This window comes from Narcine bancroftii, chromosome 14 (genome assembly GCF_036971445.1).
Source record: "Narcine bancroftii isolate sNarBan1 chromosome 14, sNarBan1.hap1, whole genome shotgun sequence".
NCBI classification, from domain to species: Eukaryota; Metazoa; Chordata; class Chondrichthyes; order Torpediniformes; family Narcinidae; genus Narcine; species Narcine bancroftii.
In genome coordinates, this window is record NC_091482.1 from 45490429 (window position 1) to 45517503 (window position 27075).

The window sequence follows — 27075 nt, forward strand, 5'->3', positions numbered from 1 at the left end:
GTGGCTTTGACCAATGAGGGAACCTTGTCCGCATACTAGTTGAGCGTAGTATGTGAGGAACCCAAGGCACCTCTTCGATGCTTTGAGAGTATTTTGAAGAGTTAGCTCCAGCAACGGACGCATACGGTCAGGGTCAGGGCCATTGACGCTGTTCTCGACAACGCCACCGAGGATGTCCAGTCGTGCTGTCCGGAACACACATTTGTCCTTGTTATAAGTAAGGTTCAGGCATTTTGCTGCTGGTCAGAGGAATTTACGGAGATTTGCATCGTGAACTTGCAGGTCGTGGCTGCAGGTGGTCACATTATCAAGGTATGGGAAGATGGCCTGAAGTTTTTGGTGGTCCATTTCCTGCTGGAAAACAAAGACCCTATTGGTGATGCCAAAAGGGACCCAAGGAAGTGGTAGAGGCGGCCATCTGCCTCGAATGCAGTACACTGGTGGTCCATTGGGCGGATCAGGAGCTGGTGATAGGCTGACTTCTGGTTGATCGTGGAGAGTACCCGATATTGTGTGATCTGGTTGACCATATCAGATATGCAGGGAAGGAGGGTACACATCAAGCGGCATGTACCGGTTGATAGTCTGGCTGTAGTCTATGACCATCCTATTCTTTTCCCCATCCTTTTACCACAACCACCTGGGCCCTCCAAGGGCTATTGCTGGCCTCTATGATGCCCTCAGCCAACAAGCACTGAACCTCTGACTTAATGAACGCCCTGTCCGCGGAACAGTACTGTCTGCTCCTGGTGGCCACTGGTTTGCAATAGGGGGTGAGAATGGCAAACAGTGGGGGTGGGGGTTTGACCTTGAGAGTCGAGAGGCCACAGGTTGCATGCAGAGGCCATCTGTGAACTGTCCTTTGCAAACGGTGAGGGGGCAGATGAGGTCCATCGAATTTCATTGTAACTTTCTGAAGTTGGCACTGGAAGTCCAGCCCAGTACCAAGTGGGCACAGAGTTGTGGCATGACAAGTACCCTGAAATGTTTGTAAACTATTCCCCAACGGTTAGGGTCACTAAGCAGGACCCATGGATGGCTGCCTTATGGGATTTGGACGTACATGATATCTTGTGTTTGGTGGGCCCTACTTTAAGGTATAGGCGCTTAGCGGTATTATGGTGAATAAAACTTTCTGTAGTCTCACTATCAAATAAACAGTTTGTAACACACCCATTTACCTGTTCATCCATCATGGACCTCTTAGTTCAGGGTGATGGAGGCCAGTTGTCTGATGGGTGCTCATGATCCCAAGATGGCCACCCTTGATCCCAAGTTGGCCGACCCTGCTGTTTCCCCATGGTATTGAAGGCCTGAGAAGATGGCGTTTGCCGCACGGTCAAAAATGGCGCCCCCATGTCTCACATCTGGCATCGCTGGTTCACAGAGGAAATGGTGCCGATCGTGCAGTCCAGAGTGGCGACTGTCCACACGTGACAGTGCTAGGATACGTGAATGGTTTGGACTGGCAGACTTTGGCATAATTTCCCTTTTTTCTGCACCCAGAGCATACCATGCGCAACAGCGGCCAAAATCAGGTCACTAGAGGAGTAGGATGGTGTGGGTGACCAGGCATTCATGGCGAGGGACGATCCCATGTCCCAGGATAGGGGTGCCTGCGGCAACCAAAAGGTGGCTGAATAATCATCCGAGTTTTGGAGGGGCACCTCCAGCATCTCTGTCAGCTCAATCGCTCTCAGTAGATCAAGTACCTTTTGTTCCAGGAGTCTTTGCCTTATGTATTCAGAGCGGATTCCAGCCACATCCTGGATGAGGTCCCCAGCGTTCTGGACAGCCAAAACATCCTTACAGTCGCACTCTCTACATAGGTTCTGGGTGGGCCCTTAGGTAATCAGCGCTTGACTCATTGGGCCGCTGCTCTCTGGTGGCCAGGAGATGCCTGGCATAGACCTCATTTACCTTCTTGCAATACTGGGGCTTCAGAGTCTCCATGGCCTCTGTGTATGAGCTGGTGTCGCTGATCGTCGGGAATACTTGGAGTCTGACTCGTGAGAAGAGTCTCAGTGTGTTTGCATCTGTAGTGATAATGTCTGCGGCCACTGCCAAGACGTCCTCGAAATAATGTAGCCAAAGTTTGAATATGTTTGGGGCGACAAATGATCGAGGGTCGATGTTGAGCTTCTCTGGTTTCAGATACTACTCCATCTTTCTGAAAATTTATAGTTAATAAAATAGATGCACCATCAATAATGACAAAAGACTGAAGTTGTGAAGCTGATCAGCTTTTAATAAGTATAAACTGAAACAACCGTCAACCTCATTGACTGATCAAGGCAGAGTGGAATGGGGAGCATTGCAAAGGCCTATGGGTAGGATCGGACTCGGGAGATATGTCCAGCCGGCAGCAGCCAACGGTATTTACCACAAGCGTTCTCTGGATCTCGGTGCAAAACACGCAGCCAAACATAACTCACATACAGACAAACAATACTTATGCAGGACAAGTATTCATCTATGCAAACAAATAAATATTGTTTCATGAATATGAGAGTCTCGGATGGTTAATGTGAGCAGTTCCTTTGGTCATTTAACATTCTCACTGCTCGTTGGAAGAAGTTGTTCCTTAGCCTGGTGGTGCTAGCTCTGATACTCCTGTATCTCTACCCCAACGGGAGAAGTTGAAAGATGCTGTGTGCAGGGTGGAAGGGGTTCACAAGTCCACAATGATTTTGGGCACCCTCTTCAGACAACAATCCCGGTCGATCACATCGATGGCGGGGGAGGGAAGGGAGACTCCAGTGATCCTCTCTGCCAGTCTTATGGTCCTGTGGATTGACCTCCGATCCATTTCTCTGCAGCAACCGTACCCATTGTGAAGCAGTCGACCATGATGGTAGCCGGTAGCCTTCCCCACTTCAGTGATCTCAGGAAGTGCTGTTGTGCCTTCCTGACAAGTGAGGATATATTGAGTGTCATTCATGATGTAGTTTTAATCCAAGCCTTTAGTGGATATTCCCAAGCTGATGAATCGGATATTCCGCATGAAAGCACAACACTTAATTCCTTTGCTCTGTGCGAATAGCTTCTCACCTCAAACAGAAAAGCACTCAGTTTTCATGTGTATTAGCTCTTTACTGAACAAAAAATTTTAGTAACAATATTTCTCTTATTCTACAGAGGAGCCTCAACAAGAGATCACAGGAGTACGAGGAATTAAATGAAAAGCTTCAGAAGGAGACGGTTCAGAAAGACCTTATGAAGAAAACAAAGAATGAAATGGAGGACGAGAAAAGAAAGTTGGAGAAGATGGTTGAAAAGCTTCAGAAGGAGGTTTGGACCCTTTACATCAGCACCTTCTCACAGGGCAGATTATCCCATTGGTATTAATATTTCTCTTTGGTAGTTCAATGTTGGCCTTGAGGCCTTTCAAATATTAACGGATGGAAACCAGAGGGGAAATAACAAACCTGCCTGCAAGTTTGGGATTCCCACACTCGTCTTGAATTTGCTACCCGGTGATGTTGGACTCCTTGTGGATTCCAGCTCTGGACAACGAACAAAGCAACTCCCAGTTTTGCTGGTGAACAAGCCCCAAACTGTATCAGGTTTATAAGTCATGGACATGCCCCACACAAAGCCATGTTGACTCTTCCTTCAAAATGTGAGTAAATCCTATCCTTAAGAATCCTCGTAAGTGGTGTCCCAATCACTGATGTAAGGCTCAGGGGTCGAACATTTGCTAGATTTTTGTATTGCCTTTCTTAAACAATTGGACAACTGTAGGTCTGTCCTCCAGTGAACTTCCTGCAGGTACACAGGTTGCCCCTGCAGTTGGCTAGTGGTAAATCATCACAAAGGTGAGTGAAGGAGATGTCAGAGGTAGGTTTTTTTTAAACAGGTAGAGTTGTGGGTGCTTGGAATGCATTGCCATGAGTGGTAGTGGAGGCTGGTACAATAGGGACCATTTAAAAGACCAGCACATGGATGTAAGAAAAATGGATGGTTATGGATGTGAGGGAGGGAAGGATTAGATTATTGTGGAAAAGCAGAGAAATGCTGGAGGAACTCAGCAGGCCTCGCACCATCCATAGGAAGTAAAGATACATAATCAATGTTTCGGGTCTGAGCCCTTCTTTAAGGTATACTCAAAATGTCAGTTACCTCCTATGGATGCTGTGAGACCGGCTGAGTTCCTCCAGCATCTCTAAGTTTTACTACAATCACAGTGCCCACAGACTGTTGTGTTTCACTTGGATTGTAGTGGAGTAGACCAATGCAAGTCAGCACAACATTATGGGCCGAAGGGCCTGTGCTGCGATGTGTTGCTCTATGTAAATATTATTCGCCACCTCCTCAACATCAGCATGCTCTAGAGTATCAGCATTCCCCTCCCTGATCTCACTGACCCCCCCCCCCCCATTTCTCCTTGGTGAAGGAAACATTTAGCACCTCCCCCATTCCCCTCAGCTTCAGGCAGAACCTTCCTCCTTGAGTCGACCTATCCTTTGCTTCACTAGCCTCTTGTTTTTAAAAAAAAATTTACTCGTGAAAAGCCTTGCCAAGGACATTCTGTATTCCTGTTTAGCCCTCCTGATTCCCTGTCTTTGCTGCTTTCTTTACATTCCTTAAGAGTCATGTCTGATTCCAGTTTCCCAGACCTTCCATATGATTTTTTTTTTGGACTAAATTTACAACATCCCTCATCGCCCAAGTTCCCGGAACCTTGCCATCTTTGTCCTTCTTCCTCACAGGAACTTGTGGATGCTGAATTCTGACCAGCTGCACTTTAAATAACTCCATATGTCAGACGTGAATTGCTTATTAACAGCCGGCTCCTAATCTTCCCACTGTGTGGTTCTGTACAGCCCTTCCCCGGGTGGACTACACACTCGCTGCTTTTGTAGGCCCTGTTGAAGTCACCTCACAGATTCTGCCCCAGGTAAGCCACTGAACCACGATTGGGGAAATTAAAGTCCGTCACTACAACAACCCTGTTCTTTGCATAATTTTTAATTTCGAGATACAGCACGGGTAATAGGCCCTCTGGCCAACAAGCCTGTCCTGCCCAATTACACCATGTGAACAATTATCCTACTAACCCGTACGTATTTGGAATGCACGGAGTATCTGGGGAAAACCCATGCAGGTCACAGGAAGAATATACAAACTTCTTATAGACAGCGGAGGAACCAAACCCAGGTTGATAACGCTGTAACAGCGTGGTGCAAACCGTGACACTAACCGTCCCAGCGTCTGCCTACATACCTCTCCTGCTGGCTATTGGGAGGCCTGTAGAACAGAACTGCACAGAAATAGGTCCTTTGGCTGAGCATGCTGCTCAAGTTAAACTAAAGCTTTGCTGCTTAGGTTTGATATAGGTTTATATTACAGCGTAACCCCACCTGCCTTAGTTCTGAGCTCTACCCCTGTTGCCTCTGGGGATGAGAGGCACCTTGACTCAGTAATGCAATTCGCTGACCTCTTTTATGGTCAAACCTGTTGTGGGCAAGTCCATCTGAAAGGTGTGTAGTGCAGCCACATGACCAGTCCCATCCTTCGGCACATTGGTCCTCTCCTCCCCACAGCTTGATGCAACCACACCCAAGGCAGTGGTTGACATGAGGACTTATTGGGGTTCTTTCTCCTCCCTTTTTCTGGAGGATGGCGAATTGTATTTCTGTCGATATATTTCTGATTGTCCAGGTAAGTGCTACAGTGCAGGAGCGGGCGTGGGCTGTAGCTGGGCCCCCTCACACAGTGCTGGGAGCACCTTGCACCTGTTCTCTACCCTGGTTGAGAAGGCACACCTTCCCTCTCACCTTGTCCACAAGCTCCATCCAGTGTGTGTTCTGCCTTGTCTGGACCATGCTTGAGCTGACAGGGACAGAGGGTCGTTCGGAGGAGTTATGATGAATTCTGGTCCTGACAGCCACATCACACAGATCAGAGCCTCATCAGACCAACCAGGTGTTGTCCAATGTACATGGGAAAGGAGGAGGCAGCAGATCGTGGGAACCTCATCCATTTTATTTCGACTAGGTGTTTGGGAGGAGTCTTTGTCACAGTTCAGGGAGACTCTAGAAGAGTGGTTCCCAGACTTTATTGGGCTGTCACCCCCTTGGCCTCCAGACCACATCCTGAGCGCACCCACCCCCCCATAGAACAGCGCTGGTGGATAGTGGCAGCACTGAGCAGGGTGGGAGGGCTTTAGTGGCGGCGCTGAGAGGGAGGAGTGGGGGCTAGTGACGCCAGTACAATATGGTGGCCACTGAGAACAGCTCTCGTGAGAACACCTTTTCGCCGTTTATTTTGCTCACAACGGCCTCCCTGAATCTGGACAAAAAAATTTCTGCACTGGGCTCTTCATTAAAAATGTAGCAAACTGAATATTAACAAGACAGAAGGTTTGGAACGCACCCTATTCCCTTACCTTTCCCTCCCCCCCCCCCCCTTTTCCTCACCGCCTCCTTGGATCTTTCCACCGTTCACAGGGGAGGGTGGTGGGGGGGGGGCGCAGGGCCCATTTTGGGAATCACTACTTTAGAACCTAAATCCCACTGGATTGCTTCCTCAAGGAATGTGTATGAAGAAAGTTTAATATCTATGCTAACATACAAATGTCCAAGTTCCACCACTCAACGTGGTCATGGCCGATCTCTGGTCACCTCAGCTCCTCTTCTCAGCCATTTCTCAGTTTCCTCAATCTATCAAATATTTATCTGCCTTCACTTAACAATTTCTAATGATCCAGCTGCCAGCACCTGCCAAGGCCAAGAATTCCAGCAATACCCACCCCCTGGAGTGGGGAGCAGATTCACTCTCTAGAGTGGGGAGGAGATTCACCTTCTGGGGTTGGGAGCAGATTCACCCTCTGGGATGGAGAGGAGATTCACCCTCTGGAGTGTGGAGGGAATTCACCCTCTGGGGTGGGGAGGAGATTCACCCTCTGGGGTGGAGAGGAGATTCACCCTCTGAGGTGGAGAGGAGATTCACCCTCTGAGGTGGAGAGGAGATTCACCCTCTGGAGTGGAGAGGAGATTCACCCTCTGGAGTGGAGAGGAGATTCACCCTCTGGTCTGGGGAGGAGATTCACTCTTTGAAGTGGAGAGATTTACCAGGATGTTGCCTGGATTTGGAGAACACTTCATGAAGCAAGGTTAACAGAACTGGGGCTTTTCTCTTTGAATGAGAGGTTCTTAATAGAGATATACAAGATTTTGAGGGCTATAGATAGCATGGACAGCAAGGACCTTCTTCCCAGGGTGACAATAGCAAATGCCAGAGGACATCTATTTAAGGTGAGGGGAGGAAAGTTTAGGGGTGATGTCAGAAATAAGTTTTTTTTACACAGAGAGTGGTGGGTGCCTGGAATGCATTGGCATGGGTGGGTGGAGGAGGCTGGTACAATAAGGACCCATGGATGTAAGAAAAAGTATGGATGTGAGGGCAGGAAGGATTAGATTGTTGGTGAGTAGGTTTATATGGGTTGGCAGAACATTGTGGGCTGAAGGGCCTGTATGTTTGCTTGATATTCAGTGTGGATGTTTTAAAGAGATGTGTCTTTGCCCCTTTACCCCCCTTCCCTGTTCTCACATTACTGCTGTTAACTTGTGCAGATGGCAGAGATGATTAAGGACTCTCAGAGGTCGAGCCTTGATCTGCGGAAGGAACTTGATGAGTGCAAGGAGAAGGGTCGCAATCAACTGGCTGCCCAGCAGCAGCAGCTGAAAGCCAAGGGCCTGGAGACAGAGAAGTCTCAGCTAATGACCAAGAAACTGCAGGATGAGGTAATGCAAGATAGCTCTGTTGATGTAACCTTTGACCACCAACCTTTAACCAAAGTATTTCAGCGGAAAGTTGAGCAAGTTCTTTGCTAATGCAACACAGATTGATGATGATGCAAAACAGATTATAGAAACCATTTTTTTATCAAGGTAGCATCAACAAGAATGTAATTTCTATTTGCATCATTCCAAACTTGGCAGAAGAATATCACAAAACTTTTATTTTACTCAATTTCTTGTAACAGAAACCATTTCCTAGTCCAGCTAATGTTTCAATTCAGTAAATGACAAATAAACACTGTTGGCTTTTCTATCTAATCCTCCAAAATGTTGTTCATCAGAATAAATTCTGTGGTTTTATTTCAGGTATGTTTGGTGATTAATTTGAATAAGCATAGAGATTTTGAGTGCAGAGGGAGGGAGATTCCTGTAGAGGTAGGAAGAACAGAATCGTAAGTATTTGAAACTCAGGCATAGAAACAGAGCAGGAAAAGGCCATCGAGTCTGCTCCGCAGTTCAATATAATCATGGCTAAACATACAATTTCACAGAATGTTGAGCTGACCCACTCCGCAACAATTGAATCTTTCCCTACCTCACACTCGTAACCCTCTTTTTCTTACATCCATGTGCCTTTCTAAGAGTCTTTTGAATGTCCCCTCTGTACCAGCCTTCACCACTACCCCCAACAATACATTCCAGCCACTTTCTGTGTACTTGCCTCTGACGTCTCTCCTAAATGTAAGCGGATGTCTTCATGTATGTAATAATGTAATGGGTTGGGGGGGGGGTGGGTCGTATTATACTGACTGCTTGCTATGGCTGTAGAGATACTTCACGCTACTGGAGATGCTTTCCCACTGGCCAGTTTGGAGGAGGATCTAGTCTGTTAATAAAAGCCCAATATTGGTATAATACTTGACTGGTCCACGTCTATGGCACATCAATTTTATTAACAGATTACAGACAAAGCCAATAGCAAACAGTCAGTATAATATGCACCCCCCCCCCCCATCACAATTGGACATTGCTTTCCTGAGAAAAGCCTGTCCATCTTATCTATGCCCTTCATAATCTTGTAATGAAGTAATCTCTCATCCTCCATTGCTCCAAAGAGGAAAACCCCAACTTGCTCAACCTTTCTTCCGAAGACATGTTCTCCAGTCCAGGCAACATCCTGGTAAATCTCCTCTGCACCATATAAAGCTTCCACTTCCTTCCTATGATGAGGCGACCAGAACAAAATACAATACTCAGTGTGGTTTAACCAGAGTTTGAGAGAGCTTCAATATTACCTCATGCCTGTTGAACTCCATTCCTCAACTAATGAAGGCCAACACACCATATATTTTCTTGTCCACACTACCAACTAGCCAGGCAACCTTGAAGGTTAGACACAAGGCCCCTCTTGATTCTCGACACTGCAAATAATCCTGCCATTAACCTTCAAATTTCACCTTCCAAAGTGCATCACCTCATACTTTTCCAGATTAAATTTCACCTGCCTCTTCTCTGCCCGACTCTGCATCCTGTCAATATTCCGCTGTAACTTGCAAAAACTTTCTAAACTATCCACAACACCTCCAATCTTTGTGTCATCTGCCAACATACAAAGCCACCCTGCTGTTTCCCCATCCAAGTCGTTCATTCTGACGCCCCCCCCACCCCCACCCCGTCACAGTATACAATCCATCTACTATCCCCCTCGGTCTTCTGAATCCACAATTCATCCCTCTGAGAGGTTTTGTCTCCCTGTTCCCTCTGCGGGATTTGTCTCTCATTCCCTCTGCACCAAGAGGACCCTGTACATTTTGGAATCTGAATGTGCCAGGCAAGAGATGAGGCTGAGTGGTTCAGACTTCCATTTAACAAATAGATTTTGAATTCTTTGTAAGTATTGTGGTTGCAGAGTTATTGCCCAGGATTGAGTTACTTTTGAACAGTGCAAGGCTTGAGGAAAGGCTCAGGACCAGAATGTCAGTAATAAATCTTTCCCTCCCATGGACGCTGTGAGACTGGCTGAGTTCCTTCAGCATTTCTGTGCTTTGTCCCCTGAAGGCTTGTCATGTTACTGCCATCTATTGAATTCAGATGGGATTTCTTGCAGAGGAAAACTATATAATTTCATGTTTCCCCAACAAGGACCCAACTTGTTTTCATTTCCCACTTCTCTTCCATTGCTGCTTACACTCGTTACAAGAGGAAATCTGAGGCTTGGGTGCTTGGTATTTATGCAGGATCTGCCAAGCACATCAGTTGGAATCAATACACAGATGTGTTGGAGAAACTCAGCAGGTCACGCAGCATTCATCAGAAGTAAAAGGCAGCCTGTGTTTCAGGTGTGAGCCCTTCTTCAGGAATGTGGGAAGATAGGTGGACCTGATTATAAAGGTGGGGGAAGGAGGGAGGAAGGGAAAGGGGGAAGGAGGAGAGGAGGGAGGAAGGGAAAACAGGAAGAGCACTGGCTAATAGGCAAGAGGTCATGGGTACAGGTGGGAGGGTAGAAGCTGAGATATGATAGGAGGAGAGGGCAGAGCATTAAGAAGGGTAGCTCTCTGAAAGGGGGTAGAGGTGCCAGAGGAAAGGAGAGAGGGGGGATGGGAAGAGAGAGATCAGAGGAGGAGGTTAACAGAAATTGGATAAGTAGATATTGATGCCATCTGGTTGGAGTCTCTGAGATGGAATATAAGGTGTTGTTCTTCCAATCTGGGGGTGGCCTAGATTTGGCAGTGCTGGAGGCCTTAAAGAGACACGTGACAAGATCAGGGATCTTGGTAGGCCATTCAGCTCATCGGGTCTGCTCCGCAACTCCACCCTGAGCTAAACATTCTCACATCTAGTTCCAAATTCTAGCCTTTCCCCCTGTGATGAATCTGTGTCATGCTGTCAGTCTTTCGCTGTGCTTAGTCTGCTCTCCTGACATTGGGCGTATATTATCTCTACCACTAAAGACATTCCACTTGACTATAACTGTGTACGCACCCATTATCATTCATTATTATATTATTGAGTTTCTACTAATAAAAGCCATGATTCCTGGTTAACTTTGATTTCTTCATTAACTGGCACCTCACTTCCTTTGTCAGTGTGGTAGAGGTGTGTGGTTGGAGGTCCTTGCACTGGACAGAGCGTAAATGCTCCATGAAACGATTCCTCTGTCTGCGTCCAGTTGGAATCAGCATCTTTTGAACAGAAGAGGATTACTTTTTTTTGCTTTCATGTTTCCTGAGGCTCCCTGAATGTGGAAATTATTTTACATTTTTTAAAGCTGGGATCAATATTTCATGTTAGGTTCCATATTAAAGTCACCTTCCAGAAACCGTAGCACAGACATCCTGGCAGATGGTGCAGTATATGAATGTGATGTTAAACTGAGAGCCCCTCTACGATTCCTATTTGGAAAAGATTCCTATTCCCATTGAGAACGGTACTTAGTCATTAGATCTACCGAGCCACCCTTTAAAAAAATGTTCTTTTGAATCAATGTCACTTTCTTCTTCTTCTTTGGCTTGGCTTCGCGGACGAAGATTTATGGAGGGGGTAAAAAGTCCACGTCAGCTGCAGGCTCGTTTGTGGCTGACAAGTCCGATGCGGGACAGGCAGACACGATTGCAGCGGTTGCAAGGGAAAATTGGTTGGTTTGGGTTGGGTGTTGGGTTTTTCCTCCTTTGCCTTTTGTCAGTGAGGTGGGCTCTGCGGTCACTTTATAATGTATGAAACTGTACTGTAAGCAAATTTAGTGACTGCATTTCCCAAAGCATGTAATTGTTTGTGGAATTCTTTGGGACTTCTTAAAAGGGATGTATAGACTCATTACAAATGTAGGTCATTCATTTTTTAACAATTTTGGGGTGGTACGTCCTGTGGAAGAATTGGGCATGGACTGCCATGATTAGAGAGTTTCTGAAATAAAGGAACATTGGCTGCAGAAGTGCTGGGAGAGATGAGATGGTAGGGAGCTGCCACAGATTCAATGGGCCAAATGGCCTCTTGGTTTGCAAATAAAAACATTCTATGGCTATGAGAGTGTCAGGAATGCACAGCTGCCCTGCCAACCCGTACAGAGTAAACTCCTGCAGACCTGAGCTAAAGTACCATTTATATGTTTCTGAGCGTCAGTTACCTGATTTGTGTAGACCAGGCAAACTCTTCTGTGAATGATATCCGGCAATCAATGTCCTGATGACCTTGGATTGGAAGGTTTTACCTCTAACAGGGTAGGATACCTTGTGCTCTGCACAGAAAGACCAGTTAATGGGTGGCATAGTTAGCACAGCACTGCCACAGCACCAATGACCCGGGTTCGAACCCGGCGCTGTCTGAAAGGTGTCTGTTTGCATTTGCGTTTCCCCTGTTTTCCTCCCACCCTTCCAAATGTATGTGATTTGTAGGTTAATTGGAGTATTTGGGGTCATGGGCTGAAGGGCCTGTTACCGTGCTGAATGCCTGAATTTAAAAATCCAGGTTTTATCTCAAGAGGCATTTGAAAGTACAAATATTTAGATTGACTTTTATGCATTCTTAATTAATGAGGCTTCACTCTCATTAAAAGAATAAAAAAAAAGCTCATTCTCTTCATACTTAAATGTAATAAAATGGTAACAATTCATCAAAAGAACTAAAGACAAAATAAGTTGCTTTTAAACTATGAAAGTGAAGCTTGATCCATAAGGTTTTGGGAGAAGAGATGGTTTTATTGTAGACTTTAGCAGTGCCAGGATTTTCTATTCAGAAATGCTGGAGGAACTCAGCAGGTCTCACAGCATCCATAGGAGGTAAAGATTTTGACTAGCATTTTGGGCTCAAAGTAATATCACTTTACCTCCAGTGGAATCTGCGAGACCTGGTGAGTTTCTCCAGCATTTCTACAATCACAACGTCTGCAGACTTTTGAATTTAACCAGATTTTCTACGATTAGTTTACCTTCCAAGATTGTAAAATTTTGGTCAGCTGTCAATGCGTTTGTTTTTGGGCAGATTCGACACCTGCGGGAGAAGTTGGCGGAATGTTCCCAGGAACGGGACGAGGCGCTTCTGAGTAGCCGGCAGTTGAGACAGAACATCAGTGAGTTGGAGCAAAGCCTGCAAAGTAAGACGCGTTGCCTGGACGATCGCGTGCGGCAGGTCAAGCAACTGGAGGTGAACAGAGCTTGCAGTCAAATTTACTTTATCTCAAATTTTCTTTAGACTTTCGGAGCTGGGAAAATCTGAAGGTGTAAATCACACCAGTCATGGGGCTAAATTTAAACTGAACCGCACTGGCAAAAGTTTAATTTACCTTCCTAAATAAATGTTTTGTCTTAAAGGGGAAAGTGGGTGCCACGGTTAGGGCAATGCTGTTGCAGCACCAGCTCCCAGGCACAAATCCCACACTGTAAGGAGTTTGAATGTTCTCCCCAGTCTCCGTGGGGTTTCCCCAGGTGCTCCAGTTTCCTTCACCCTTCAGAAACATGCGGGATTTGTAGGTTACCGTATGTAGTGTAATAGTCGAGTTTTGGGGTCCAATTTTTTGGGTTAAATTTGGGGGGGGGGGTCAACTTTTACACAGTACTACTTTTGACCTCCTTCATTCTGGACGTCGGGAGCTTGGGTGGCCGAGGTGAGGATCCATGTTTGGAGCATTGGGAGCTCTGGTGGGCGGGGCGTCGGGAGCTCTGCAGAGTGGGCGGCTAGGGCAAGGATCTGCGGTCAGGGCGTTGGAAGCTCGGATGGCCTGGTGGACGGGGCATGGGAAGCTCAGATGGCCTGGTGGTTGGAACCAAAAACAAGGGGGTCGACTTTTATACGGAATGGACTATTACACAAGTATATACGGTAATTGTTGTATTTGAGGGACACGGGCCTAGAAGGGCCTGTTACCGTGCTGTATGTCTAAATTTAAATTTAATTAAAAAGTTTAGTTAAAATTATTTTTGATTTCTTTACTTCTGAACAATTTTTATAACCTTTTCCTTTTCATTTTTTAAGAACAGTTGGGGGGGTGGGGCTTCACTCCATCAGATCTATGCTGTCCCATTTGTTTACGGTAACCGGGAAAGTAAAATTAATATTGGCATTGAAATGTTTTGTTCTCATCATTTATAAGAAGTTGAAAGTAGTAAAAGATATGGTAATGAATGTGAATGTAGTGATGGATGTCAATCTCATGATCCCGTCTCTGGGCAGGACGGTTAGCTGTTACAGCGCCAGCAATCCTGGTTCAAATCCGGTACTGACCGCATGTTGTCCCCATGACCTGATTTGGTTTTCTCCGGGTGCTGTGGTTTCCTTCCCCATTCCAAAGATATACAGGGTTTGGAGGTTGATAGGTCATGTGGGTGGATTTGGGTGGCACCGGCTCGTAGGCTGGAAGGGCCTGTTACCGTGCTGTGAAAACTAAGTAATGAAATAATTACTTCTGCAAATAGTTAAATTGCAGATGTCATGTAAATTAAATTTTATGAATTACTGATTCCTTTTCCATAACTTTTAAATTAAATTTAAATAAATTTACATTTTTTTTTATTCTCAGCACAGTAGAAGCTGATTCCAGCCATTTAAGCCCATGCTGCCCAATTACACCCACATTAACCTACACTCCCCCCCCACCCCAGTACATTTTGGAGGGTGGGAGGAGCCCTGAGAACCCAGGGAAAATGGGGAGAACGTGCAAATTCCTTGCAGACAGAGCCGGATCCAAACCCGGATTCCTGTGTTCTCAGCAACTTGAAACCTCATGCATTTGAATGCCAGAACCAATGCATCATTGATGCAGGAGAGGTGGCGGCTGGCTTATGGAAATAATGGCTGTTGCTTCCCAGACCTTTTCCTCTTCAACATGATCTATGTTTGCAGGATAAACTGGCGGATTTGGAAATGGAGCTGGACGAGGAAAGAAACAATGCAGACCTCCTGACAGATCGCGTCAACAGAGACAGAGAACAGGTAACTGAGCCAGTTGGTGACCAGATAAGAGGTTAAACATGCTGTAGTTCAGTGGTCCTCAACCTTTTTCTTTCCATTCATGTCCCACTTTAAGTAATCCCTATGCCATCAGTGCTCTGATGAGTAAGGGATTGGTTAAGGTGGGATGTGAGTGGGAAGGGAAGATTGAGAACCAATGCTCTAGACCCTACTCTGGACTCTGAAATATTTTGCTTGAGAAAAATTGTCATTGGAGTTCTGAAACCATGCACATAACGAGTCATTGAGGTATGATTAAAACAGTGGTTTTCAAACTTTGTCTTTCCACCCACATCCCACTAATCACAGAGCACCATTAGCATAGGGATTACTTAAAGTGGGACGTGAGTGGAAAGACCAAGGTTGAGAACCGCTGCTCTAGTTGATTTGGTTTTAGGTTCCTTTTATTGTTACATAATAATAATGCATGATATACTTCATCTATGTCCGCCGTAAGGCAAACATTAGGGTTGCCATGAACATTGCCCGGCTCTCTTAACAATGGGAGAAAGAGAAGCAAAAGTGAGTCCTTTCAGAAACACTGAATGTCCATGGATTCACCTCCTGCAGCCTCACAGACTCCTGTTCAAACCATTGGCAACCCGAGCTCCAGACCCAAACCTCCGATACAATCATTGTCGAGGCCCTTTGGGAGCCTTTCTTGCCCTCAACAGCCCCAGTTCTGGTATCTGATTCCCACGAAACAGTCCCTGTTGAACTCGACACATGTGTCTGTTAGACTTAGAACCATAGAATGTTACAGCACAGAAACAGGCCCCTTCAGCCCTTCTAGTCTGTACCCAAGCATTTTTTTCACCTCGTTCCACTGATCTCCACCTAGCCCATAGTCCTCCATGCCTCTCCCAGCCATGTTCCTGTCCAAATTCTTCTTAAATGTTAAAATTGAACCTGCATTCACTACTTCAGCTGGCAGCTTGTTTCACCCTCCCACTACTCTCTGGGTGAAGAAGTACCCCTTCAAGTTCCCTCTAAACTTTGCCCCTTTCACTCTAACCCATGTCCTCTGGGTGCAGGTCAGAGGAACTAGGCAAAAATAATTGGTTGGGCACAGACTAGAAGGGCTGAAGAGGCCTGTTCTATGGTTGGAAGTCTAATGTATCTCACTTACCCTCAGTGGAAAAAGCCAACCTACATTTACTCTGTCTATCCCCCTCATAATTTTAAATACCTCTATCAAATCTCCCCTCATTTTTCTATGGTCCAGGGAATAAAATCCAAACGTATTTAATCTTTCCCTGTAACTCAGTCTCTGAAGTTAGTGGTGGGTGACCAAAACTGCACACAACACTCCAAATTTGGCCTCAACAAAGTCTTATACAACTTTACCATAACATCCCAACTCCTATACTCAATACTTTGATTTATGAATCCCAACATGCCAAATATTCTCTTTACAACCCTGTCCACCTGTTACACCACTTTCAGGAAATTCTGTATCTATATTTAGATCCCCCTGTTGACCGCACTCCTCAGTGACCTACTATTTACCACGTGTGTCTTTTCTTGGTTTGTCCATCCAAAATGCAACACCTCACAATTACCTGCATTAAATTTCAGCTGGTCCCGATCCATCTGCAACCTTTGAAAACCTTCTTCACTGTCCATAACGCCTCCAATCTTAGTGGCATCTGCAAACTTGCTGATCCAATTAACCACATTAACATCCAGATCATTGATATAGATGACAAACATCAACGGTCCCAGCACCAATCCCTGAGGCACACCACTAGTCACAGGCCTCCAGTCTGAGAAGCAATCATCCACCACTAGACCCTGGCTTCTCCTGCCAGCCATTGTCGAATCCAGTTCACTATTTCACCATGATCCTTCCTGACTAACTTCCCATGTGAGATCTTGTCAATGGCCTTACTAAAGTCCATGTAGACAACATCCACAACCTTTCTTTCATCCATCAACTTTCCTGCCATCCTCCTCAAAGATCCCCAATATCCCTCGAAAATCAAGGTTCCTTCTGCCTGCGAACCTTGTCTTTAATCCTGACAGGAACATACAAACTCTGTACTCTCAAAATTTCACCTTGTTAAGGTTCTCCACTTACCTCACACATCCTTGCCCAAAAACAACTTATCCCAATCCCAACATTCTCGATCCTTTCTCATTTCCTCAAAATTAGCCTTTTTCCAATTTAGAATCACAACCCAAGGCCTAGATCCATCCAACCCCTTTACAGTATGGGAGTCCCAATCAATGTGTGGATAATTAAAATCTCCTACTATCACAAACTTGCATTTCCTGCTATCTCTACAGATTTGCTTCTCCAATACTCATTGGCTATTGGGCAGTCTATAATACAACCCCATGAGTATGGTCATAACTTTCCCATTCCTCATCTCCATCCATATAGCCTCAGTAGACAAGCCCTCTGGTCTGTCCTGCCTGAACATAACTGATATTTTCTCCTTTCATCCCCCCCGTTGTTTTGCGTCTAAACCAACGGAACATTGATCTGTCAGTCCAGCCCCTCCTGCAACCAAGTTTCACTAATGGCCACAATGTCATTATTCCATGTTCCAATCCATGCTCTAAGCTCGTCTGCCTTTCCTACAAACTCCTTGCATTGGAATAGATGCACCTGAGAATATTTCCACCACGTACAACCAGTTATCTTCGAATGGTGCATCCAATTTCACATCATCTTTTCCTTCCTCCACTCCTCCATCTGTTCTGGCCCTGTGGTTCCCCTCCCCCTGCAAATCTAATTTAAACCCTCCGGAGCAGCACTAGCAAACCTTCCCATGAGGATATTAGTCCCCATTCAGTTCAGATGCATTGGAAAAGGTCCCACCTTCCCTAAAAAATATCGCAATGATCCAGAAACCTGAAGCCCTCCCTCCTGCCACATGTTAAGCTGCATTATCATCCTATTTCTAACCTCACTAACATGTGGCACAGGTAGCAATCCTGAGATCACAACCCTGGAGGTCCTGTCCTTCAACCTAGCGCCTAACTCTCTGCACTCTCCTTGCGGGACCTTCTCACACTTCCTACCCACATTATTGGTCCCTATATGGACCATGACATCTGGCTGTTCACCCTCCCTCCTGAAAATGCTGTGAACTCGATCTGAGATATGTCGGACCTTGGCACCAGGGAGATGACATACCATCCGGGATACTCGATCTCTTCCACAGAACCTTTTATCTGTCCCCCTAACTATGGAATTCCTCCATCACTACAGCTCATCTCTTCTCCTCCCTTCCCTTCTTAGCCACTGAACTAGACTCCATGCCAGAGACCTGATCTCTGTGGCTTGTTCCTGGTACGTTGTTTCCCCATCCCCTCCCCCTCCCCCCACAGTATCCAAAATGGTATACTTTTATTGAGGGGAATGGCCCTGCACTGCCTGTTCCCTTTCCCTCTCCTGACTATTGTCCACCCACCCTCCTCCTGCCTCTAAGGTGTGATAGTGTCTCTGTAACTCCTCCTCTGCCTCCCCGAATGATCTGGAGTTCAACTCCAGCTCCAATCCCTTAACTCAGCTTGTCAGGAGCTGCAGCTGGATGCACCTCTCACAGATAAAGTCATCAGGGATACTGCTGGCTTCCCTGATGACCCACACTTTGCAGGAGGAGCATTCCCCTGCCTTGGCTGCCAGTCCCACTGTCTATGACTAGAAGAAAAACCTATCCATACCTGTGTCAACCTGCTGAATCCTTTTAGTTCTTCGAATAGGGTGGCCCTTTCTTAGTTTAACTCCTGCACCACCACCTCATTCATTGTTCACCGAAGCCCCTTGAGCCAAAGCTTTTCCTCTCTGACTTCTCCCATTCCATAAGGTGATGATGCAGGAGTTAAACTAGGAAAGAGGCACCCTATTTGAGAAACAAAAAGGATTCAGCATGTTTTAGGGCATGTTTTAGGGTAAGGGCAGGTTTTAGATAACCGCTCCACTACACAGTCCCTCACTTTATAGTGATGTTGGATCACCTGACCTCGATTGCCCTTCAACTGTTGAACTGCATTGCCCAATCAATTGCTCCCTTAAACAAGAGAGTCTGCAGACGCTGTGGTCACAGTTCAATGTACAAAAGTGTTGGAGAAACTCAGCAGTCGCGCAGTGTCTTTTGCTGTAGTTTCCATACTTTTTCAGTCTGCCTTCCAAGTGCCCCCCCTCCACTCCACACAACAATGCCGGAGGGGGTGGGGAGTTGGTGTTAGTGGTGATGCTGATGGGGGATTGGTGGAGGCACTAAGGGGGGGGTAGTGGCGGCGCTGAAGGGGGGAGTTAGTGGTGGCGCTGAGAGGGGATTGGTGGAGGCACTAAGGGGGGGGTAGTGGCGGCGCTGAAGGGGGGAGTTAGTGGTGGCGCTGAGAGGGGATTGGTGGAGGCACTAAGGGGGGGGTAGTGGCGGCGCTGAAGGGGGGAGTTAGTGGTGGCGCTGAGAGGGGATTGGTGGAGGCACTAAGGGGGGGGTAGTGGCGGCGCTGAAGGGGGGAGTTTGTGGTGGCGCTGAGAGGGGATTGGTGGAGGCACTAAGGGGGGGTAGTGGCGGCGCTGAAGGGGGGAGTTAGTGGTGGCGCTGAGAGGGGATTGGTGGAGGCACTAAGGGGGGGGTAGTGGCGGCGCTGAAGGGGGGAGTTAGTGGTGGCGCTGAGAGGGGATTGGTGGAGGCACTAAGGGGGGGGTAGTGGCGGCGCTGAAGGGGGGAGTTAGTGGTGGCGCTGAGAGGGGATTGGTGGAGGCACTAAGGGGGGGGTAGTGGCGGCGCTGAAGGGGGGAGTTAGTGGTGGCGCTGAGAGGGGATTGGTGGAGGCACTAAGGGGGGGGGTAGTGGCGGCGCTGAAGGGGGGAGTTAGTGGTGGCACTGAGAGGGGATTGGTGGAGGCACTAAGGGGGGGGCTAGTGGTGGCATTGGGGGCAGTTAGTGGCAGCACTGAGAGGGGGGTTAGTGGCAGCACTGAGAGGGGGGTTAGTGGCAGCGCTGAGAGGGGGGGTTAATGGCAGTGCTGAGAGGAGGGTTAGTGGTGCCGCTCAGAGAAATGTTGGTGGCCTTGAGAGGGGGGGGTTATTGGCAGCACTGAGGGGGGTGTTGATGACAGCGCTGAGAGGGGTAAGTGGCACTAGTTCAACATGGCAACCACCGAGACCATCTGTCGCGAGAACACCTTGTCACCATTTATGTTGCTCACTATGGCCACCCCAAGTCTGGCCCGAAAATTATCGCACTAGCTTCTTCATTAAACTTTGCAGCAGATGGAATAATAAGACGGAAGGTTTAGAACATCCCTTTTTCCCTCCCTGTCTCCTTGGATCTTTCCACTACCCATGTGGGGGAGGCAGCGCCCACTTTGGGAATCACTAGACTGTAGGAAGCAAAGTGACATAACCAAAATACTGGACTGTGGACTTTGTCAGTGTATCGCATACCATGAAACCTGACGAGGACCAGGCATGGAACATTCGTGCGCCCCCTGCTGAATTGTGTATTGCAGTTAAACAGCGAGCAAATAGAGCAAAAGATAAAAATCAAATTTAAAAAAAACAATTTTTAAAGTAACTGATAAAATTTCAGGCTTTGATGTTGAATGACAGTGCATTGATTTTCATCCTCCCTGAACAATACAGCAGAAATTGTTTGAGTTTTTAAGTCACATTATACTGTAAAATCCCCATTATCCAGTTTTCAATGCAACTGGCAAAAAAAATCACGGAAAATAAATAGGTGAAAAATGCAAACGTTTAAAATCGGCATCCCCTTCCCCCACAGCGGATAGTTTGCCAATCACACAACACACAATCTCAAGCAACCGGAAAATTCACATCCAACATCTACTAATCCTCAGAGGTGCCGGATACTGTATTTGGCATAACGTGTGGGCATGGCCGTGCCAACCCATTGGCTATGCCAGTTGATGTGCTGTGCGTCAGATAATGTCCCTGGGTCACCCTTGCAGAAAATATTTTTGGCATGGCCCACTGAAAAGTTGCAGGTCTGCAACCAGTAGTCAAATCCCACCTCAGCTCTGAAATGTGTATAATGATTTTGTAAATGGCCGCAGATTCGCTGCCCCTGTTTCTCCTTTAGTAAATGGGTGGGGCAAAAAAATCAATAGCTGCCTAATAACGTATTTCATTTGGTCATTCGGTTTGATCATTCTTGACCCATTCTCTACCTCCATCTTCCTGTCCTGTTACTCGCACCCTGTGAGTCGTGTTAGGCCCCAGAATTGGGGGCACAGTGTGGGTTCACCAACCACCTACCTCACTTTTATTTGCAGCAAGATTAAATAGGTTCAAGGGAGGAGTGAAATTCCTCAGTGTTGGATTCAGTAGCCTCTCCATGACATATTGGACTGGATCACCTTCACATTTACCAAGCCGATGTGTCTGTCATGTCAAAATTTTGGTAAATAATCGATCAGATATGTGATCAATTAAAAATGGTGCGACCAGTGTGAAGGGTTAAGGCAGCAGTTGTCATGCATGCCTTCTCAGATTCGATTTGATTGAGGTGTCAGTGATGTAGCTGAGCTAAGGGTGGAACACCAGCAGTCTCTGGTTTCACTCTGTGATGTGGGAAGTTACTAGACGTCACAGCCAAAAGTACCAACTATACCCGCCCATTTTAAGACCGAGTCAATGCTTGGCCCATAACTTTAAGGGATTATTGTTCCTGCATAATACTGTTTGGAAATATCAAAGGGAATTCAATTTCTTCACTCATGTGGAATGATTCAAGCAAGTAGGGATTTTTAATATATCCAAACGTTGAAGCCAACATTTCTCCAGGAGATTTTGCGCATTTTTTATGAGCTGTTCACTGCCCTTGATTGGTTGCCAAATTGGAGAATAAACTATTCACAAGCGACATAATTTTAAATTGCGCTTCTGTCATTTGATCTACTGGCATGTAATTAAGAGTCCTTTTAACCTCCAGCGCCACGAGGTTTAAAATCATGAGATTAAGGAAAGAACTTTTATTTCTCCTGACTTTGCAAGTGGAGAGAATTGAATTTCTTGCTCTACAAAAATAATAATTCCTTCAAAATGAGATTTTACTTAATTTCCATGAGCTTGTGAATTGAAGGTTACTTCCTGCCTTGGCATGAATGGGGATTCTTTTTATTACGTGCTTGAGCGTTTCTCTGAATGTGTTCCTTCCATTCCAAGTAATCAGCCCATTTTTGATGTTCGTAATTTTGTTGCATTTCGAATATTGAGTTTATTGTCATGCACCAAAATTCTTACTTGCTGCAGCAAGTAAAAACTATAATAGTGAACTGATCAAGTTAAATTAAAAGAGACAACAAATACATTAGATGATAAATATTCACAGTAAGCCTAGTGCATAAAAATTGACCTGCAATAGTGCACAGTCCTTTAGTGGTGTGAGAGCAGACCCTGATTAGTGGAACAAGAACCTGATGGCTGTTGGAAAGAAACTGCTCTTGAACTAAGAGGAGCTGGTCTTCAGGCTTCTGCCCAAAGGTAGCAGTGACCAGGGTGATGGGTGTCCTTTTATGATGTTGGCTGCCTTCTTGAAGCAGCACCTCACATAGATGTCTTCAGTGGATGGGAGGTCGGAGCCAGTGATGGACCTGGCTATGTTTGCTTCCTTCCACAGCTTTCTGTGATCCTGGAAACTTGAATGGCTAAACTAGGCTGTGATGCAACCAATCAGTATTCTTCCCACAGTGCACCTGTAGATGTTTGATAGAGTATCTGACGACATGCCAAATCTCCTTCGTCTTCTTAGAAGGTTGAGCCATGGGTGTACTTTCTTCACTGTGGCCTTGATGTGGTAGCTCAGGAGAGGTCCAGGAAAATTGAGGGTACTAACCTTCTCCTCTTCAATGCAGTCCCTCCATCTCCCATCTCTAAAATCAGCAATAAGCGCCTTGGTCTTGGTGATATTGAGAGCAAGATTGTTATCTGGCACCACCCAACCAGGTTCTCAGTCTCCACCCTGTATTCTGACACATCATTTTCAGTTATTTGGCCAAAATCGGTGGTGTTGTAGTGAATTTGTGGATGAGTGGGGACTGAGTCTGGCTACGCGGTCATGGATGTATAGATGTGGAAACCAAGCACCCAGCCTTGGGGTGCCCCGGTGTTGATGGTCAGTGAGGAGGAGGTGATGATGTTGTGGATCTGCACCGACTGGGTGTGCCGATGAGGGAATCGCGAATCCAGGCTGGTTTACCAGCATTTCCTTGTTATATTAATTGCTTCTTTGTAAATTGAATATATATGCATGACACATTTATCTGTAGAGTATCACAGGGCATGTGGAACATAGTGCAGCACAGTCACAGGCCCTTTGGCCTGTGGTGTGGGCACTGAACATGGCTCCAAATTAAATGATGCCTCTTCTGTCAAGGTAAGTGGGAATTTTGAAGGAAGGAAAGTCAGGACATGTGTTTCGATGTGCTGATATGTGAGTAAGAATGGTTGAAATTTGAATTGTCAGAAGAGGACTTTGTTGGTGGCTAAGCAACTTCTTCTCCTTGATCTCTGTTCCTTCCTCTTTCGCGGTCTTTTCCACAAATGCACTGATGCATGTGACAGCAGATTGTGCCTTCTGCTTTGATGAAGATGCAAGTTTTCAAAGGAGTTGTTAATTCAAGACCCTGCATACCTCCTTCTATCCAGCAAGTATTGGGTGTTCTACCACCATCACCAAGAGCAGATGAAAAGTGGTCACAGTTTATGCACGTTATGGAATTAATTGACTAGGAAAGGACATGGGCCATTATCACAATGAAAAATTATGTACTGTAACTGCTCCAGTTTTCTTATTGAGGATTGTCGAGTGATTCTGTAAGAAAAAATGTGTCCAACAGTTTTACATATTGTCAGGAAATAGATCTTTGATAGTTTGATAAAACTTGAAGGCATTATTAATGGTTGGATACTTAACAGCGTGGAAGAACAGAGAAACATTGGGGTCCAAATCCATATCCATCTCAAGTTTGCCGCGCAGGTTGATGGGATAATTAAGAAGGCCTATGGGATGCTGGGCTTCATTAGTCAAGGGATTGAGTTCAGGAGTCATAAGCTCATGTTGCAGATCTATAAATTTCTGCTGAGACCGCACTTAGAATATTGTGTTCGATTACGGTCATCTAATTACAGGAAGGATGTGGACCAGGACGATGCCTGGATTGGAAATTGTCTTATGAGGCAAGGTAAACAGAGCTGGGGCTTTTCTCTTTGCAATGAAGAAGGATGAGAGGTGATTTAATAGAGGCCTACAAAAATAGGGGGGGAGTTGTGAATAGTGAGGATGGTTTTCAGGGATTGCAGAAGGATTTGGATGGCTTAGAAGAGTGGGCTGAAAGGTGGCAGATGGAGTTTAATATCGATGTGTGGTGCTTCATTTTGGGAAGAATAATCATAACAGGACATATGCAGTGAAGGGGAGGGTGTTGAGAAATGCAGAAGAACAGAGAGATCTTGGAGTAATGGTTCATCATTCTTTGAAGGTGGATTCTCATGTAGATTGGGTGGTGAAGAAGGCTTTTGGTATGCTGGCCTTTATAAATCATAGCATAGAATATAGGAGCTGGGACGTTATGTGGCAACTGTTCAAGGCATTGGTGAGGCCAAGTTTGGAATATTGTGTGCAGTTCTGTCCCCAAATTATAGGAAGGATATCAATAAGGTAGAGAGGGTGCAGAGAAGGTTTACTAAACTGTTGCCTGGATTGCAGTATCTAGAATACGGAGAAAGATTGAGTTGACTGGGTCTTTATTCATTGGAGCGTAGAAGGTTGAGGGGGATTTGATAGAGGTATATAAAATTATGAGGGGGATAGATAGAGTAGATGTGAATAGGGTCTTCCCCTTGAGGGTAGGTAAGATTGGAATGAGGGGTCATAAGTTAAGGGTTGGGTGCAGAACTTTAGAAGTAATATAGGAGGAAGCTTCTTCACTCAGAGAGTGGTGGCTGAGTGGAATGACCTTTCAGAAGAGATGGTTGCAGCAGGGTCAATTTTATTATTTAAGAAAGGGTTGGTTGAGTACATGGATGCGAGGGTACTAGTGGGTTATGGAGAGGGAGCAGGTAGGTGGGAGTATTGGAGTTCACTTAAATTGGTGCATACTAGAAGGGCTGTGATGGTCTGTGTCTGTACTGTAATTGTTATATGGTTATATGTTATGTAAGATTTTGAAAGGCATAGATAAGGTAGACAGTCAGCAACTTTTTTCTTAGGGTGGGAATAACAAACACCAGAGGACATCTGTCCAAGTAAAGGGAGGGAAGTTGAGACGAGACGCCAGGAGTGTTTTTTGCATGAAGACTTGTGGGTGCAGGGGTTATGGTGGAGGCTGGAACAATAGGGGATTTAGGAGACTCTGAGACAGGCCGTGGATGAAAGAAAAATGGAGGGATACGAGGTAGCTGGGTTTATTTTTTTCTTTGACAACGTTGTGGGCTGAAGGACCTGTACTGTACCGGAATGTTCTATGTCCTACTGGGGATAAATTGATAATTTTGAGAGCTGCAGCATTGTAATCTGGAATACCCAACTTGGCAATTGCCAAGGAAGGGTTGGGCAATATCCTCTCGCATTTTTCCACCCATTACAATTATTGGTGAGACTGAGTTTTAATTGTTTTACCAATATACAGGTAAAATACAGTTCCTTTATCTGGAACCCTTGGGGGACGACAGTGTATTCCAAATTTTGGATTTTTCCGGATTTCAAGAAGCCTACCTGAATTGTGCTGCCATATCCACCCCCACCCCCTTCCAGTTGCCCGGCCACCTCCCCCAAACGCTGGCCGCCTCTCTCTTCACTTGCTGGATTTTGGAGCTTTCTGGATTTTAGATGTCCAGATAATGGATCATGTACCTGTACAGTCAGTGAGATATGAGCAGACAAAGAATTACTTGAGGAACTCAGCAGGTCTGAATGCATTTCTGGGTGGAAATGGTCAGTCAATGTTTGGGTCTGATTAGCAAGGTTAGCAAAGCTGGAACTTTTCTCTTTGGACCGTAAAATGCTGAGTGGAGACTTGATAGAGGTCTACAGATTCTGAGAGGCATAGATAAGGTGGACAGCCAGCACCTGTTTCCCAGGGCAGGATCAGCAAACACCAAAGGACATCCATACAAAGTGAAGGGATGAAGGTTTAAAGGAGACATCAGGGGTAAGATTTTTTTCCACAGAGAATTGTGGGTGCCTGGAATGTCTTGCCAGGGATGGTAATGGAGGCTGAATCATTGGGGACATTTAAGAGACTCTTAGACAGATGGAATGGAAGAAAAATAGAGGGTTATGGAGCAATGAGGATTTATTACCCTTTTTAAGAAGGTCAGAACAACATTGAGGTCTGAAGGGCATGTACTGTACTGTTCTAAGACTAGGAAAAAGTAGGTAAAATTGCATATATAAGGCGAGGAGGGGCCCAGAGGTGATACGGGACAGAGGTGAGAGTGGCAGAGAGAAGGAGAGGGACAGGTAGAGAAGAAAAAATAGAAACAGAGAAATGTCTAGGACAAAGTGAAGAAGAGATGGAAACAGTGGAATCGGATGCGGGTGGGGGTTTACCTGAAATCAGAAATGTCCACGTTTGTGCCGTTAGGTTTGAGAGTGTCAAGGAAGAATGTGATGTATTTGTTATTCCTCTCCTGCAATCCCAGACACTACAGCCTGTTTGTATTCTCATAATTACCCCCTCTGCAGCTTTGAGAGAGCGGGGAAATCTTCTCCCTCTCCCCTCCCCTCTCACCCATCCAGCGTCTTGGTGCTGTTCCAGGTGAGGAAATCTCCCCCCCCACTGCAGTCTTGTTGCTGAGAGAGGCAGGAGTGTTGCCACAGTGAGGATGGAGTGAAGGGAAGGGAAGCATGGTTCCCATTGCGGCCTCTCCCTGCTGATAACTGTGCACCTGCTACCCAGACGCCAGGTGTGGGAGGCAACTCGGTGAGTGGGCAAATGAAGTTCTATTTTGCCTGGAGCAAAAAAAAATATTCAGGCAAAGCTATTAATGTTCAAGCTTGTTCCATTGTGATGACCTGGTCCTTGCGGCATTTACTGGGCACTGATTATTTGGAGTCAGAGGCGAGTAAGTAAGCTCAGAGGAGAGTTAATCGCTTGGTGCGAGGAAGGAAATAAATGCTGGCATTCAGTTGATGTGACCTTCAGAATGTGGAATGTGCTCTGTTCTTGCAACATGAAATGGTTCCAATCCACACCTCCGAATGCTTGAATCTCAACTTTTTTAATATATTTTGAAAAAATTCCCCCTTTGCTATGTAACTTATCTCAAATGTCTGAATTTTGCATAAACTGCAACACTTGGATCCCTGAATTCTCAGTAACTCCTGTTTCAGTTGACTTTGTTGCATGGTGTGATTATCCCACCTGGAATGTACCTTGGCGATACAAAGGATATCTT

The 27075-nt window shown here is 45.9% G+C and overlaps 1 protein-coding gene across 4 annotated transcripts in view; it reads left to right on the forward strand.

Moving 5' to 3' along the window:
• cgnl1 (cingulin-like 1) overlaps window positions 1-27075 on the forward strand; it is a 185005-nt gene that overhangs the window by 124552 nt on the left and 33378 nt on the right. For all 4 annotated transcript variants that reach the window (XM_069911437.1, XM_069911434.1, XM_069911436.1 and 1 more), the window contains exons 11-14: window positions 3139-3291; window positions 7578-7748; window positions 12723-12884; window positions 14580-14669. In XM_069911437.1, coding sequence (XP_069767538.1) covers window positions 3139-3291; window positions 7578-7748; window positions 12723-12884; window positions 14580-14669 — 576 coding nt within the window. The remainder of the gene's footprint in view (window positions 1-3138; window positions 3292-7577; window positions 7749-12722; window positions 12885-14579; window positions 14670-27075) is intronic.